The sequence below is a fragment of the Phoxinus phoxinus genome (genome assembly GCF_949152265.1).
Source record: "Phoxinus phoxinus genome assembly, chromosome: 17".
NCBI classification, from domain to species: domain Eukaryota; kingdom Metazoa; phylum Chordata; class Actinopteri; order Cypriniformes; family Leuciscidae; genus Phoxinus; species Phoxinus phoxinus.
In genome coordinates, this window is record NC_136892.1 from 23,969,979 (window position 1) to 23,985,959 (window position 15,981).

Genomic DNA, 15,981 nt, shown 5'->3' on the forward strand with positions numbered 1-15,981 from the left:
TTGTGCAGGCCATGGGAGAAGTTCAACTTCACTTTATTGTTCTTCAAACCATTCTGTCACAGGTTTTTCTGTGGTGACTTATCATACTGATACATGGCACCCCCTTCAGGGTACAAAGATTGAACCTTTCTGTGCACATGATCCTTCTGAATGATTCGGTAGTCTTTGGCAGTGAATCGACCATCAAGCACAGTAGGGAATGCCATGATATTGCAGCCCAAACCATCACTGATCCACCCTTGTTCTTCACTCTGGGTAGCAACAGTCCGGGCATGAAGCCTCTTTGGGGCTTCTCCACACCATAACTCCCACGGATGTGGGAAAGACAGTGAAGGTGGACTCAGAGAATAAAACATGTTTCACATTGTCCACAGCCCAAGATTTGCGCTGTTAGCACCATTCAAATCATTTATTGACCCGAGTGTACAAAGGTTTGGCTATAGCACCCCGACTATGAATATTGACTCCGTCGAATAGTTTTGGTGAAAACAGTTGAGTGAAGGTGCGCATTTAATTCTGCAGTGAGTTATGCAGCTGTGGTTTTATGTATTTTGGATGCAATCCGGGTTAGTACCCAGACATCCCTTGTAGACACCCACAGCTTCCTCTTGCATCGACAGTCACTCCTGTTGGATGTGGTTAGTCCTACGTGTTGATGTGCTGACTTTACCTTGGATACCATAGCTCTCGATACACCACAAAGACTTGCTGTCTTGGTAACATATGAGCCAGTGAGACACGCACCAACAATTTGTCCCCTTTTAAACTTTGATATCCTCCTATTGAGTTGTGTGGATTGCAATATTTTATGTACAGCTGTGCTATTGCTCTAGTAATTCAACCTTCACATTCTGTTCTTACTGATGGAATGTAAAGTCAGTGAAGATTGGCCATATATATAATTTCACTTCATTTATTCACGTTTTATCTTGCTGCCTTATGTTAAAATACTTTTTTCACATTAATCTATACTCCATACACCATAATAACAAAGCATAAAAAAAGATTTGTGATAACTGCAAATTCATTAAAAAATAATAATAATTACAAGACACTTGAAATTTAGCTCAGGGAACATTCCAATTTGTAAAGTGGAGTTAACCTGTTGCAAATTCAATTGAATGGGTATGATTTGGAAAGGCACACATCTCTCAATAAAAGGTACTGTATAACAGCTGGAAATGCATATCAGAGCAAAAAGCCATGAGGTCAAAAGAACTGCATGTAGAACTCTGGTTGAGCTCCATGATCATATATGGAGATGGGAGACATTTACAGAAGGACAAACATCACTGCAACCACTCCACTGATCTGAGCTTTATGGCAGAGTGGCCAGACTCAAGCCTCTCCTCAGTGAAAGACGCATTAAAACCCACTTGAAATTTGCAAAAAATCACCCCGCAATGTACTTATTTCAGTTTTTCCTTTAATACATTTGCACAGTTGTCAGATCTGTTTTTAGCTTTGCCATTACAGTGTATGGAGTGTAGATTGATGTGAAAAAAATAATTTAAAGTAGTTTAACTTAAGGCAGCAAAATAATAATAAAAATAAAAAAAACATAATAAATTATCTGGTTGTTAGCAGGTCTTAAAATTAGGTAGATAAAACCTCAGATGAATGATAACACATGACATATTACACCATGTCATTATTTATTTACCAAAAACTAGGCCAAAATGGAAAAGTCACAGGTGACAAACTAAGTACACTCTATGATCCAATTGCTTGTAAAGCCACTTTTAGCAGCAATAAGTTGAAAGAATCGTGTCCTATGAGATTATCAGTCGCATCGTTCTGGAGGAATTTTGGCCTGTTCTTCTTTACAATGTTGCTTCACCTCATTGAGGTTTGCAGGCATTTGTTTATTTACAGCACTTTTAAGGTCCCACCGCATCATTTCAGTCAGGTTGAGGTCTGTACTTTGACTGGGCCAGTGCAACGCCTTGGTTCTTTTCCTTTTCAGCTATTCTGTTGTAGATTTGCTGGTGTGCTTGGGATCATTGTCCTATTGCATGGCCTAATTTCAGCCAAGCTTTAGCTGTTAGACAGATGGCCACACATTTGACTCTAGAATACTTTGGTATACAGAGGGATTTTGTGGTTGACTCAATGACAGCAAGGTGCCCAGCAGGTCCTGCAAAACAAGCCAAAAATCATCAACCCCCCATCAGCGTGATGGGCAGTTGGTATGAGGTGTTTGTGCTGATGTGCTGTTTAGTTTTCGCCTAACTTGGCGCTGTGTACATGGCCAAACAATTTGGTCTTGTCTTTCCAAAGGACATTGTTCCAGGAGTCTTGAGGTTTGTTCAGATGCAACTTTGCAAACCTAGGCCATGCTGCCATGTTATTTTTATAGAGAAGAAGCTTTCTCCTGGCAACTCTTCCAAACATGCTATACTTGTCCCATCTTTTTCTAATTGTACTGCCATGAACTTTAACATTTAACATGAGGCCTGTAGGGTCTGAGGTGTAGTTCTTGGGTGTTTTGCGATTTCTCTGACCTTGGGGTAAATTTGCTGGGATGTCAACTCCTGTGAAGATTGCCGACTGTCTTGAATGTTTTCCCCTTGTGAATAATCTTCCTTACTGTAGAATAATGGACTTCAAATTATTTGGAAATGGGCGTATAACCTTTCTCAGATTGATGGCAGCAACAGCTTCTCTAAGATCATTTCTGATGTCTTTCCTACTTGGCATTGTGTTAACACTCACCTGAATGCTGTGTATAAAACCATAGAATTCAATAGGGTTGTATGCACATGTTTGTCCGAAAAGTCCTTTTGGTGTTTTATTCAACAACATTTCTACTTCAAAGGCTAGCAGTTGTGTTTTTTTTCCCCTGCAAATGGCTTTATGGTTTTATAAAAATAAAACGTATGGTTTTATTCTACACTCTAAGTTTGAACTTGTCATTGAATCATGCTTTTTGTTTCCACACAGGTTTTATGCACAAATATGAGCACATTCTGCATGCCAAACGGATTGTTGAACATGGGAGCTTGCTAAAGATGAGACAGAACCAAGGCCCTTTTCCCTTTGCCTATTTTTTAATCACGAAGGAGACAGTGACTCAGTAATCAAGGGAAAAGCACCAAGCCCTTTCCTGCAAAGATCCAGTGGCTAATTAATGGAGTACTTTGAAAGGGTTAGCTGTTAGCCCATAGGGATCCATAAATCAGAATTCCCTCCTGCACGCTTTCCTTATAGATCCAATGTCAGTATGGATGCAAAGAGGCTGGCGCACCCTAAACTTGTCACTCATTCACATAGAACTACGCATGAGAAGCATCTGAGCCTAAACCCATTAGCAAAATGGATTTAGGGAGAAAACGAAGGACGTCTGGACACAAGGAAAAGAAAGCCCAGAGGAGCTGAGAAGACTCCAGAGAGGACAGTTATGCTCTCTCAGGCCTCTATTACTCAGGGAAGGTCAGCAAAGTGTTTCTGACACTGAAGGGGGGGGGGAAGAAACTGAAAATGTCCAATGTACTGTACAGAGTGGGAGTGGTGGCCTCAGCAAGTCATTGAAGCAAGAGAGATAATCCAGTTAAAATGAGAAATGTGAATGTCAATGCCTCTCCATTTGTCTACATTAATCCGTCGGTAGATCCATGTGCACTAATGGTTAAAGTGATTAGGATTGATATTTTTAAAGCTCCAGTAAAGCCACCAGATGCACTTGCGATATCGACAGAATGTTTTATCTCTTTGCCTAAACCAGTAACCCTTTTGAAACCCTTTAAAAATAGGAAGGGTAATTTTCTAAGTATAGGTGCATATTTCATACAGAGTGTTATCCTCTGGGTGTTGAATGGGAAAGCTCACTAATCTGGCACGGTGACTGGCCTTTGTCTAGTTTCACACAAACCGGGCATGGCATGTTGAGAGCTTCCCACTGAGGGATCTTTCAACCTTTCAACTCTGTATACCACCCACACTGAGACTCTGTTGCCCTTTTTCCACAACAAGAGTACCAGATCTGGACCTTTCCATGCACTTCCACCCAGGGTTGTGCACAGAACTGAACAGAAAATGCATGTTAAATAACAATTAAACTCCTGAATTTGAAATAAGGGGACAGGATGCAGAATCGCAAATTTCAATGAAAGGAAGTAGAATTAAAATAAATTGAAATTCCAAGAAAAAAAATGGATCTAACCGTAACTTTAAACTAGAAAAGCCAAATACAAACACTGAATTTTGCCTTGGCAACGTATTGTTTTGTACTTAAGTATTGGCAAAGTACAGCTGCTCCAACCACTTTATTTTCCTCATCTGCTTTAATAACAAAATACTTGTTTTGTTAAAAACAGCCTGTAATAGCATAAAGACGTTGAATAGTTTGAGGCGTAAATATATATTATTCTTTTTTTACAGAAATGAATGCTAAGATTGCATTACATTGATCAAAAGTGACGTAAAGTCATTTACATTGTTACAAAAAAAAATTGTGTTTCAATTAAATGCAGTTCTTTGGTTCTTTCTATTCATCAAAAAATCCGGAATTTTTTTTTATCACAGTTTCCCCCAAAATATTACGCAGGTCAACTTAAGCAGCTTTAACACTAATAATAATTAGAAATGTTTCTTGAGCATACAAATTTGTTCTTGAGCAAGGTTAATGTGACACTAAAGTGTTGCTGAAAATGTTGTTGAAAATTCGGCTTTGTCATCACAGCAATAAATTATATTAAATTAAGTTATTAAAAGTATTTTTGAATGATTTGAAATTGAACAATATTACTGATTTTACTTTATTTTTGATCAAATAAATGTAGCCTTTGTGAGCATAATATACTCTTTTTCTTTTTAACCTTAAAAAACCCAACCCCAAACTTTTGAACAGTAGTGTGAATGAATTTGGATGTTAGAATGTGTTCTCAAAATATAAATGGTGTATTTATTTGTGGGCAGGTTAAGTGGTAACAGTCAGTATTATGTCATTAGTAACACTGGCTGGTTTTGAAATCCAGCACTCTTGGAATGGAAAGGGGGTAACTGAGACCCATATTACTTTAAAAATTGTTAGGTCACGCAGGCAGAGCTCAGCCCTCTACTATAAGAATAAGCCTCACTGAATGAAAAATAGTGACATCATCGACGCACTTGAAGTTAAAATCTCCAACTTTGATGTGTGGCTGATCAATGTCCCTAAATTGTGGGTGTCACTTCTGGCAAGGTGTGTGATTAGAAACCTGAGATGATTTGCAGAAATATCTGTCTCTTCTCTTGCTGGTTGTGGCTCTAAAAGGGTAGGATGGAGCGTGCCGTAAATCTGCCCCTCTCACTTACACCCCAGTCCTCCCTGGGACATAATCTTCTTTAGAGAAGTGCACAGCTAAACACCATTCTTAAAAGGAAATAGGCAGCAGTTGTAACTGCCAAATCATAAAAAAATTATTCTTGTAGTCACGTGACTGTCCAAGGGTGCCTGGGATGGTTTTGAACACTGCTGGAACGAAATCATCTCCGTTTCATGCTACAAGTGTCCTACTAAAACATTTGTCTGTATTTCTTTCTTGCTCTCTCGCTTTTGTTGTCTTAATCTTTTCTCTTTCATTTCAGCTGGTGAAAGTTGACCATTCACATTGTCATTCATCTATGATGGTTGATCAGCTCCGGACATGCGATTTGAGATCTGCCATCCTTTTTTCGGGAAGCGTTCAGTTCCACATCCAGGTTTGTTTTTAAGCCAATCACCTGAGCTGTAAATGCCATGTGACTAATGCATCTTTAGTTGTAGGAAATGAAAATGCAGATTAATGACACCACAAGACCACACAATCCCCAATCCCTTCACTGAAGAGCCTCCAAAAAATCAGGTTCCAAACCTTGACCACCTTGACCACCTTGAGCTATGAGATTTGTAAAATTTATCAAATAATTTTTTTTAGAAAGATTTCTTTTTTGTATCTTCTGTTTTTATTTATTTGTGTTACAAAGATTTAAACAGGTTTTGTTCTTTAACATTTAATAGTCCTTAACTATGGAATTTCAAATTATTGAAGTAATGCAGAGTGATGAGTAAGAAAGTAGTTTGTAGTTTCTAAATGGTTGTCACACTGAGGAGAGAAAAGGTCTTGAAAGAGCATCTTTCAGCCATCTGTTGCATTGCCTTTGACATTAAGTTCAGATTTATTTCTGTGAACTTCAAATATTGTGGTTTTACTCACTGTCACTGTCCCTGAAACACACTCTTATAGTGCCATTTCTTAAAGGTTGATTTGTTCGGCAAAAGGTTTTGGGGACAGTGCAATGGTTTGTAATTGTTAAAAGAAATTGTGTCAAAATGTCCAGAAGCCCAATTCTGTACAGTTGGACACCACAATGTTCCATGTCTTGTGAATAAGTGGAATGTTTTTTATGGGTAGAGAGCTTTAATAGGGCATTTTAAACGTATCTGTGAAAAACTCGTCTTTATGGTGCTAGGCTGTTCCATTTAGTTGCCAGGTCATTGGTATGTGGTTGCTAATGTTTTCTAAATGGTTTTTAGTGCATTGCTGTATATTTTGTAGGGTGTTTTGAGTGGTTGCAGGAAGTTGCTTACTAGCACAAGTCAAAAGAACCAACCCTCAAGTCGCTTTGTTAATATACACGTTTTTTTCCTTATTTAATTATCCGCCAGATGCTAAAAACCCTAATAATAGTAATAGTACAGCTTTCTTCAATAAGCCACATGATTTGAGGTATTCAAAGGCACAAGCGGTGCAGGGTGAGTTGCGTGCCAATATTTTTAACTTGTAAAAACATTGTTCGATACTTCTATATTGGTGTAATTCATTTCAGAGCAATTTTCCAGATGTGCTGTTGGACGTAATGAGGACACGCTTGTATACCGAGTCTCCGAGTGGAGCCTAAAAAGGCACTAGTGGCCTCTGTTTGTTTATACACGCTTGCCACCAATATGGAGAGTTAGTCAGAAATATGACATCATGATAAACACAGATGATTCCAGACCCAGCTGAGTGACCCACATTTCAAGCCAATGAATTTCACTCTATTACATGAGCCAGAATTTTGTTTTAAAAATGAGAATATCTCCGTTTCTCTGCGCTGCCTGATATCTCTAAGCTCCCGCTCACTGACACTGTAATTGTTTTGTTAAACTGCAACGGGAGACTGGCGCAAGTCTCCCTTGAAGAAAACCATGAAATTCAGTGTCTGCGACCGGAAGCTTTGATCAGCCGGCCGTTCTACCATGTCTTCAAAGCCTCAGACTTGTGAAACCTCTCTCTGCAGGAGAGTTTCTGCTATTACAAGCTCATCAGCATATTTAGCCTGGACTGAAACATATCTTCATTTGTGCCTATTTGGGATTCTGCCACCATAGATAGTGTTGTTGCTTCACTGCTTCTAATGGTTCCAGACTTTGATAGGAAGCTCTTTGGTTCCCAGGAAACATTTGTAGCTAAAGTCTGTTTTGTAGTTCAGACCCTCAGGGAATGAAATCAGACAGTTTATGCATGAAGTCATTCAGTTCAAATGGTACAGGCAAATTAAGTTGAAGTCTCTTGTTGTGTTGGTTGCTTTGTGAACGCAATAATTTTTTGTGGCATGCGGGGTTAGCTCACTATTACTATTTAGCTGAATATTTTGTGTGCTTTTATACATTTGCATAAAACATTTTATACATCTATATATCTTGACCGCCACTTTGTTGGGAAAGCTGGATTTGGATCATACTAATCTCAGGAATTGCATAAGATGCAATCTGAGATTGATACAGTTTGATACTGTTTTTTAATTGAGACTCCTGGGGTTAGCTGTAATTACTGTATCTATTCAACGGGAAAAAAAGTACACACTGCTCTTTTTTATGCGATATTTTCAAACGAAGCGACAGACAACACTGGCCAGGCATCTTAATTTGTGCACTGTTCCTTATGACTTTAACTGGAAAACTTCTAATTAATTAAAACTGTTGTACACTGAAGTTTTAATTAGGGTGGCCAGTATGTGTCAGTGATATAATAAATGTAGCTCCAGCCGCTGGTTCATTATTGAAAATAATTGTATCGCTTCAAGAGCACTGTGACCAGAGCCAGCCAGCCTGCCTTTCTAAATGTGTAACTCGCAGGACAAAAAAAGAGGTGTGTTAGGATGGTAACAAACGGTCCCAGATGCTTTGTCTGCAGAGTGGGACGAGCACCACACCAGCACAGTATAAGATGGGGGTCGGCACACTGCCAATGATCCTGTCAGCCTCACACAGCACCGGGAATAAAATAATCCGTAAGCAAGTGACAGGGCCAGTGCTGTTTTAACGAGCTTAGAGCAACCTTACAGAAGCAGGTTGATGGCTAGCATATAAAAGAAATGTGAATGGCCACGGCAAGGAGGGAAAAGGTAATAATGGTTTGAATTAGTAGATGTTCCTTCCTTCCTTTCAGACTCTTTGCCAAAACTGATATAATTAGCCACCTCCTCACCCATCTCCTCCCAGCGCCCACCTCCCCGCTTGCTTTTTCCTCGATTTTTATGCACCTTCTTCTGATTAGTGTCACACTAAGGAGGCTATATAACAGCAATTAGTCGAGCCGCTAAAATGCTTTTAACCCCACAAGCTTTCTCAAAGCATTAGGCCTAATATTAGATTAGGTTAATTGGTGTGCTATTAATTATTATTAATTAATGCTGTTCGCTTTGTGGCCGCATTCTAACCTCCAGGCCATTATGTTCACTGTAAAAGGAATGTGTGCGAAACGAATGCAAATTTATTTCGTCATGTATTTATGTCTCACTCACAGGCATCGCCCCGCTGATGAGTTCTGGTAATGATGCGACATCGGCGGCTGAAATTGCGGCGTGTGTTTCGGGATGTGGTGTGGTGAATGGCGCGGACTTTACCATTAATTCCCAAGACGCATTAGTTTCCCCGCATTCCCTGTGGCGAGCCTGTTTGTTACATCTCAGGCTTGTAACACCCTCTTGCTTCTGTAGAGCCAGAGCACAGTTAGGCACCACACATTCGATGCACATGCATACAAATCTCACAGTATACTCAAAATGGAAACAATCTGTGCTTATCCCATAAGAATCCTATGAGGAATTGTAGCGTGCGCCCAGAATGCGATTACACCTCCACTCGATGACTCTGGCTGAAGTGGCAGCTAAAGATATTACACAAGGCTAGATAAGAAAAGGGCCTCTTGGTTGCTTTTCTTGATGTTCCTCTGTTTTAAATATTCAAAAGCATCACATATGCAAAATATGGACTTATCTGCACCCAATTTGCATGTCTGCAATCTCAAATCACTGCAATCGGCTTATCAGATTTCAGTATGCAAGATTGCCTCCAAAATTGCCCTGCAGTTTAATCAGATAACCAGCCGTTTTGTTTCACAAGATTGTACTGGTCAACATTTTATGAGCCACACGTCGAGAAAAAAAAAAAAGTATATATATTAAATACATTCAGATCGAAGAGCAACTCTCTTGAACAGACCCTGATAATAATCTACAGTTTTATAGATTAATACGAGCCTCAGGTTTTCCTCAAAAAGTGGAACTGAATCTGTGGTCATAGCACATTGCCTCTCCATTCATCATACTTAATGTTCAGAATTTAACAAATATGCCTGCAGTTTAATATGATTAATTAGATTATTAATCAACGGCAATCAGTGAGAGCTTCATTTAGCGGATTGAATTAATCTTTCAAACAATTAGCTTTTCACACAATCAATGTAAAGCTTGCTTAATGCAGGTAATATCATTTTTAATATCCTATTTTTTTTTATTCAAGCTGATTTTTTTCAATCAGAGGTCTGAAGCAGATAAAGTCTGCAATAAATAGGATGTGTTGTGTCATAATTTAACTTTTTCATAATTATTAGGGATCTTTACTTTTTTCAGATAAAATTGCTAGTATAATAGCTTATGCGTCAAGGAAATTTAAAGATACAAGAATTGTGAAAATATATATTTTTCATTTTCATTCGTTATTTTTTATTATGAAAATGCAGCTTATTTTTCAGTTATGCATGTTGTTTGAGAGAACATCACTTATGTCAGAAGAAGACCTGGACATCAGACAGCTGCAGTCTTGATGTTGACTTAAAAGTGACAGTAAGAGGGGTCAAATACCAGCTAGCAACGTAATGAGATCTCTGACCCCATGTGTCCCGGTCTCCTCACTTCTAGTGCAGATCTGTACATTTCAGTATTGATTTTATGACTTCCTTGTCGCTTGCCATTTAAAAAGCTACTTACAATACACTAACCACACAGTCTCCCTGAGACTCTGAGGTTAAGTACATTGCTTTAATATAATTGTGATGGGATTCTTTGAATATATCACATGCCTTTCGGCAGTTGATGCAACAACAATAGCTTTGCTGGCCCTTCACTGCTATCATGCTAGGTATCCTTCCCGCTTTGAACAATTGTTCCAGATGTAATGTACCAGCCTCTAGACCTGTTATCAGAGGTGAGCTACAGGGTGACATAAAGAGGAGAATGGAAGAGGTCCAAGCAACCATAAATCAGGAGGCTGTCTGACACCCCCTCCCCCCATCATCTCTAAGCCGGTGTTGCGAAGACAAACGTGTCTGATCGAATCTGCTTCAAGCTGACATGCTCAAGCCATTTTAATTTCCTTTCTTTGATTGAAATACACAATCTCATCAAGATAGAAGGAGCATGAAAAGGGCTCATAAATGACAGCAATTAAGTAAAACGCTCTGAATCCAAAGTGACTCGGTTAAATATTGAGGTGTGGTCTGTGTTTTGTTCTTTCTGAATTGTAATGAGTTTTATAGTTAATGTTGTACTGTAAAAAAATAAATTACGGTAGTCACTAAATTTAAAATTACATAAAATATCATATAATTTAATAAATGATAAAATAATGACAAATAAAAAATAGGGTAGAAAGTCGTTTAGTTGCACTTTTATTAATAAAATTAGGTCTGTGGTAAGCTTTGGCTTTTTGTTCTACCACTTAAATTACACATCATTCCCAACCTCAATCTCGTTGTGTCGGGTCCATTGTCATGAGGTATTTTCTTCCTTTACTGCCAGTATGTCTTCTCTCGCTGTTCTCTCTCTTAGTAACATTAGAAGTGTCACTATACTGAAAAAAGCCTTGACAGGTTGATAACAATACTTTCTTTCAAACTGCTGTGTGTCCAAAAAAAATCTAATTGAAAAGATGAGAGCGAGGGGTTTTAAGATAAGGTGTTTAAAAAAAAACATCATGGACAAAATGTGAATGGCAGAAGAGATGTTTTGCGGTTGGAAAAAATGGCAATCCAACCAGAGCATCCTGGGGGTTTTAGTCTCAAACTTTTTAATTTGAGTCCCGATGTGAGTTCACAAAGTGGAGACGACAACATCATCTGTTAAAAAAGGCCTTTCGGTTCTTCCAAGACAACAGGAATGTTCACAGCCTGTTTCACTGCTGTAATGTGGTGTATTTCATGAATATTTTATCCATCAGCAATCGATTAGATTGTTAAAAGTGATATGTGACTTGTTTGGAGGGGAGAAGTTAAAGGAAAAGCGATTGGTGATGTCATCCGAACAGGAAAGTCACGTCAGTTGCAGTTTGCAAAAAATTCAATGCATTTATATAACCAGTTTTTGTAGAGATTCATTTTGTTTTAAATCATTTAGACTTCCTAACATAATTGTTATATCTTGATTAAAAAAAATACAGTCCTATTAATTTAGATATGTATGCCGTTTAAATGTGTTTAATAGAGGTTTTGGCAAGATGGTCTCCAGATAAGGGTCAGCTGAAGTTAAAAACAGAATTAGTGCAGTACTTTAAAACCTTAAACCTTTTCAAAACACTTTTCCAACCCCTTGACTTTATGGGGCACATAATGAAGTATCTCCCAGTAATATAATAAAGAAGCAATTTCTTATGTGATGCTTATCTTCTGAATTATCTAAAATGATGCAGTTTTCTCATTTGTTGACATGGGCAGAGTGGCCATATTATTGATCATAGAGGGTAGACGATCTGTCTCTAAGTTTTTATTGTGGTTGTTTTTTACTTTCATAGGGCAGTTTCGATTTATTTTCTATGCCGCAAAACATCCCTTTGTCCTTGAGCTGTTTGCTTTAGCACTCAATTCTCTTTTGCTCGCTCCATCTCAACGCCCATTCGGCCACAGGAAGAGATTAATTAATGCCCAGCTGACATTTCTGTCTGTTTGTTTGTGTTTTTTACACTAATCTTAACCTGTCCAACGGGAATGCCCATTAGGCCTCTACTGCAGCTGCGGATTTGGCTCTCTGTGCTTCAGGATGAAAATGCTGTGCATGGAAAATATGAAGCGAACCAAGATGAGTTTTTGAAAATATGTGCGATGTGCTGCATTTAAAGCTCAGATTTAGAATTTTATATTAGGATAGATGTATATCTGATATAAGAGGGATTCTAGACTGTTTCCCCAGGAGCAACGGGATTTAGATTCAAATGAATATGGCTGCTTTGTCATTGATTTGTTGCCTGGAATTTCACATTGCAGCAGAATAATCCACACGGTGTGCCCTCCTGTTTGATGTCCTCTTTTGCTTTTCAGTCTTTATGTGCAACTGTTCAGTTCCTGTAAGCTTTTGCTGTTATCTATGCAACCTTTTTGTCTTACTAAAGAACACAGATTGAACATGGTCTCTCTCTTTTCCTTTCTCTTCTCAACTAAATCAAACTCCAGCAGTGCATAACATTAAGAAACTTTCAGAAAGGTCTCTGACTATGCATTTTAGGTCCCGAGTATTGCTTGCACCAAGAACTTAATCTTTGTTTGGAATAGAAAACAGTGTCACTCTTCTTCTGTATCTTTCCACTGAAGAAGTCAGATGATTGACAAGTCTGTGTTTAACTTACACCTGATTTAAATAGGCTATAGCAATGGCTATTTTGTTGTTCCCTGTGTGATTCATTTGACAATGTTTGTTTATCCAAGCTATTGTTTGCATTTGTATTTTGGTTTAATTATTAGCAAGGACAGCCGCCAAGCAGATGGAGCAATTGCTAGTCATCTGTTGCTGTGACATTTCTCCATCACAAAGCCAAGCGCAGCTTGTCATGAACAAATATGAACCCTTCTCATTCACTATCTTAGATTTTTATTCCTGAGATAGTTTAAATATATATATATATATATATATATATATATATATATATATATATATATATATATATATATATATATATATATATATTGTAGGCTATATAGCACAGAAAGATAAGATTTGACTGTGGGCTTTGAAGGAAGCATTAGTTTGAAACATAGTTTTGACATCTTGGATCATGAACAAACTAAACGAACTGGCGCATCTGTTTTTGAACGAGGATCTACTGACTGACAGTGACTGAAGGAAAGGGGGCATGTTGTTGAGTCAATTAAAATGACAGCTGACTATACATTATAAAAATTATGAATGGACATTATTGACTTAAAATGCATTTATTTAAGCTATTGTTGCATTTTTCTATAGCTTAAATTATAATTCCAAGAATTTGACAAAATGGAGGATAGAGATTTGTTTAGTTCGTGAATGAATCGTATGAGTGAATGATTCAATGACTCAGTGTTAATCAGTGTTTTCGAATCGGTTGACTAATTGTTTCCTAAAGCAGGTCATTTGTCGGCACCTAATGGCGTAATGATGTAACCTACAGAAAGAGTTACTACTAGTTTGTCTGGAACATGCACATATAAATGAAGAGAGAGAGAGAGAGATCTGTAGACGTGCCATTTTAATAAATAGCTCTTTTGATTGTTAACGATTCAGCATTCTGTTGAGTGCTTGTTGATCTGATGATTCAATGACTCACTAGTAATGCAGAGAGACATTCACTGGTTGGGTGTAACAACTGAAAATAACAAACTGTTTGGGTTAACAGAATTAAAAGGTTTAAGTCACTGTTATGAATCAAAATAACCACCACAAAAAGCATGCAGGGATCCATTGTTCTCATTATAATGGGGCACATCTCTTGTTCATTCCTCTGCAGATTTGAATGCTACTACAAAGTAGTTTTTCATTTGCCTTTTCCTCTGTGAAAAGTGTACAACAATTATACAGTATTTAAGGCGTGAGATAGACATGTTGAATTGTAAGTACTTTAGATTAGTACAGTTGTGATGATCATGCTTTTGGAACGCTGATGCGCTTGTTATGCTGTCTTTTGAAATTTAATTATAATGGGCTTGGGTGGAAAAAAAACAGCTTATATTTTAGAGTTACAGACTTTGCAGTCCAAGGAGTTTGCTTCTGGCAAAATTATAGTCTATATGTTTAATAAGCTGTCAATGTGCTCCTCTGAATGAACACTAGTGCAATCTGATCCTGTTGCTCTTTAAAGACAAGGGTAATTAAATGTATTCCTGCGTTTCTCAACAAACTTATTGGTTGATTACATTGATTGGTTGGCTGATTGATAGATAGTATATTGATTGACTGATTTTGCATGTTTAGTCAGAGTAGCAATAGTTTTTTTTTGCATCAACATTCTTTGATATTAAATACTTTGAAGTATAAATTCTAATCTTTGCATTCAACTTGTATCCATCCTCAACTCACATGTATCATGAATGTTGATTAGTTTCTTTTCTCATGACAGCAGGCTAAAAGTCTCTTGTAGAATTTTAATGATCTTATTAAGCAGTGAAGACAGTTGTGGCCCCTCTTTGAAAAGAGAACCTTATCTAACCCATCCATTGGCATCATGAAAAGCAAAATGTAATTTATTACATACCTCAGAAAAACAATTGGGTATTCTACATTTAAATTGTGAAAAATCAGAAACGTCCAATGCTGTTTCTCTCTTTGTAAGCTATATACATGCAGGGTGCCGTTATGACGTTTCATTAAAGCTCATGTTAACAGAATTAAGTATGCTAAGTTAACTTTTCCCCTAAAGTGTTGGCTCAGCAGTCTTTTCAAAACGTCAAGTCTAAAGCGGTAATCATTGGACACCTGCATAAAGGGAAGTTATTTATCTGACTTAGAACCCTTGATAATCTTCACATTGATGCCTCTGGATTTTTCTTGACAGATGTTTCATTTGTGGCTCAACCGCGCATTTGATTATCCACTTGCGAATGAGAAGATGTCACGCGCTTGACACCAGCAATCCTCTGCCCTCTCTCTCTCTCTCTCTCTCTCTCTCTCTCTCTCTCTCTCAGAGTACTTTTACCCACACAATCTCCATTAATAATATTCCGCCTTCAAACCACTGTCTCCCTTTTTGCATCACGTCCCCCACATGCCAGTTTCTGTTTACATGATGTTTTTCAGTCAACAGATTTGTTCCACCGCTCCTGTCCTTCATTACCTGAGGCCAGTGCCTAATATTTCATATGTCTTTGCATTACATTTCAGGGTTGTGTCCCTTGAAATGTGCATTAAGCTTAAAGCCATAACTCTGTAATGTGCAGACTCGTGATTAAGTGATAAGAGCTCTTACGGTCTGTCAGGTGTGCCATTCCCTATGATGCATGTTTTACCCTCAGCTCCCTTTAGATTATTCACTCATGTAGAGATTTTTGGGCAGCACTGTTCTTTGTACGCAACAAAAAGTTTTGAACTTTAAACACATATTGTGGTATTTAGAGAAGGCACAAAAAAGTTTATGCACTGAAAAGGATTAAAGGTCACACTTACATTACAGTATTACTGACTTCTGTGCTGACTGAGTATTGCTTGTATTTTATGTGTAACTAGATTTTGTTTCCGATGTTTGGGTTTTGTAAAAATTTTCATGGGGCATTGCTGGTTGTTGCTATAGCTACTGTACTGTATGTGCTTACTTGTTAGGTTGTTGCTTATTGACCCTTAAGCATTATTTACAGTGGGAACATTAGACACGGCTAATGTTGTTTATAAAATAGCTTCTGGCAGGGATGTCTCCTAAGTTCAAGCTCTTTCAGGATGTTAAAGGGACAGTTCACTCAAAAATTACAGTCCTCTCATGTTTACTCACCCTCATGTCGTTCCAAGCCATGACTTTCTTTTTCT

At 38.0% G+C, this 15,981-nt stretch overlaps 1 protein-coding gene across 4 annotated transcripts in view; it reads left to right on the plus strand.

Moving 5' to 3' along the window:
* The window catches only part of mmp17a (matrix metallopeptidase 17a), a 109,593-nt gene that overhangs the window by 15,488 nt on the left and 78,124 nt on the right, over positions 1–15,981 (plus strand). The window contains exons 2-3 of one of the 4 annotated variants that reach the window (XM_079585316.1): positions 2,944–3,432; positions 5,569–5,682. In XM_079585316.1, coding sequence (XP_079441442.1) covers positions 5,605–5,682 — 78 coding nt within the window. In that variant the 5' untranslated portion in view covers positions 2,944–3,432; positions 5,569–5,604. Of the gene's footprint in view, positions 1–2,943; positions 3,433–3,452; positions 3,565–4,995; positions 5,683–15,981 lie in introns of those variants that run through there. The other 3 variants (XM_079585314.1, XM_079585315.1, XM_079585312.1) reach the window with 3 other exon arrangements.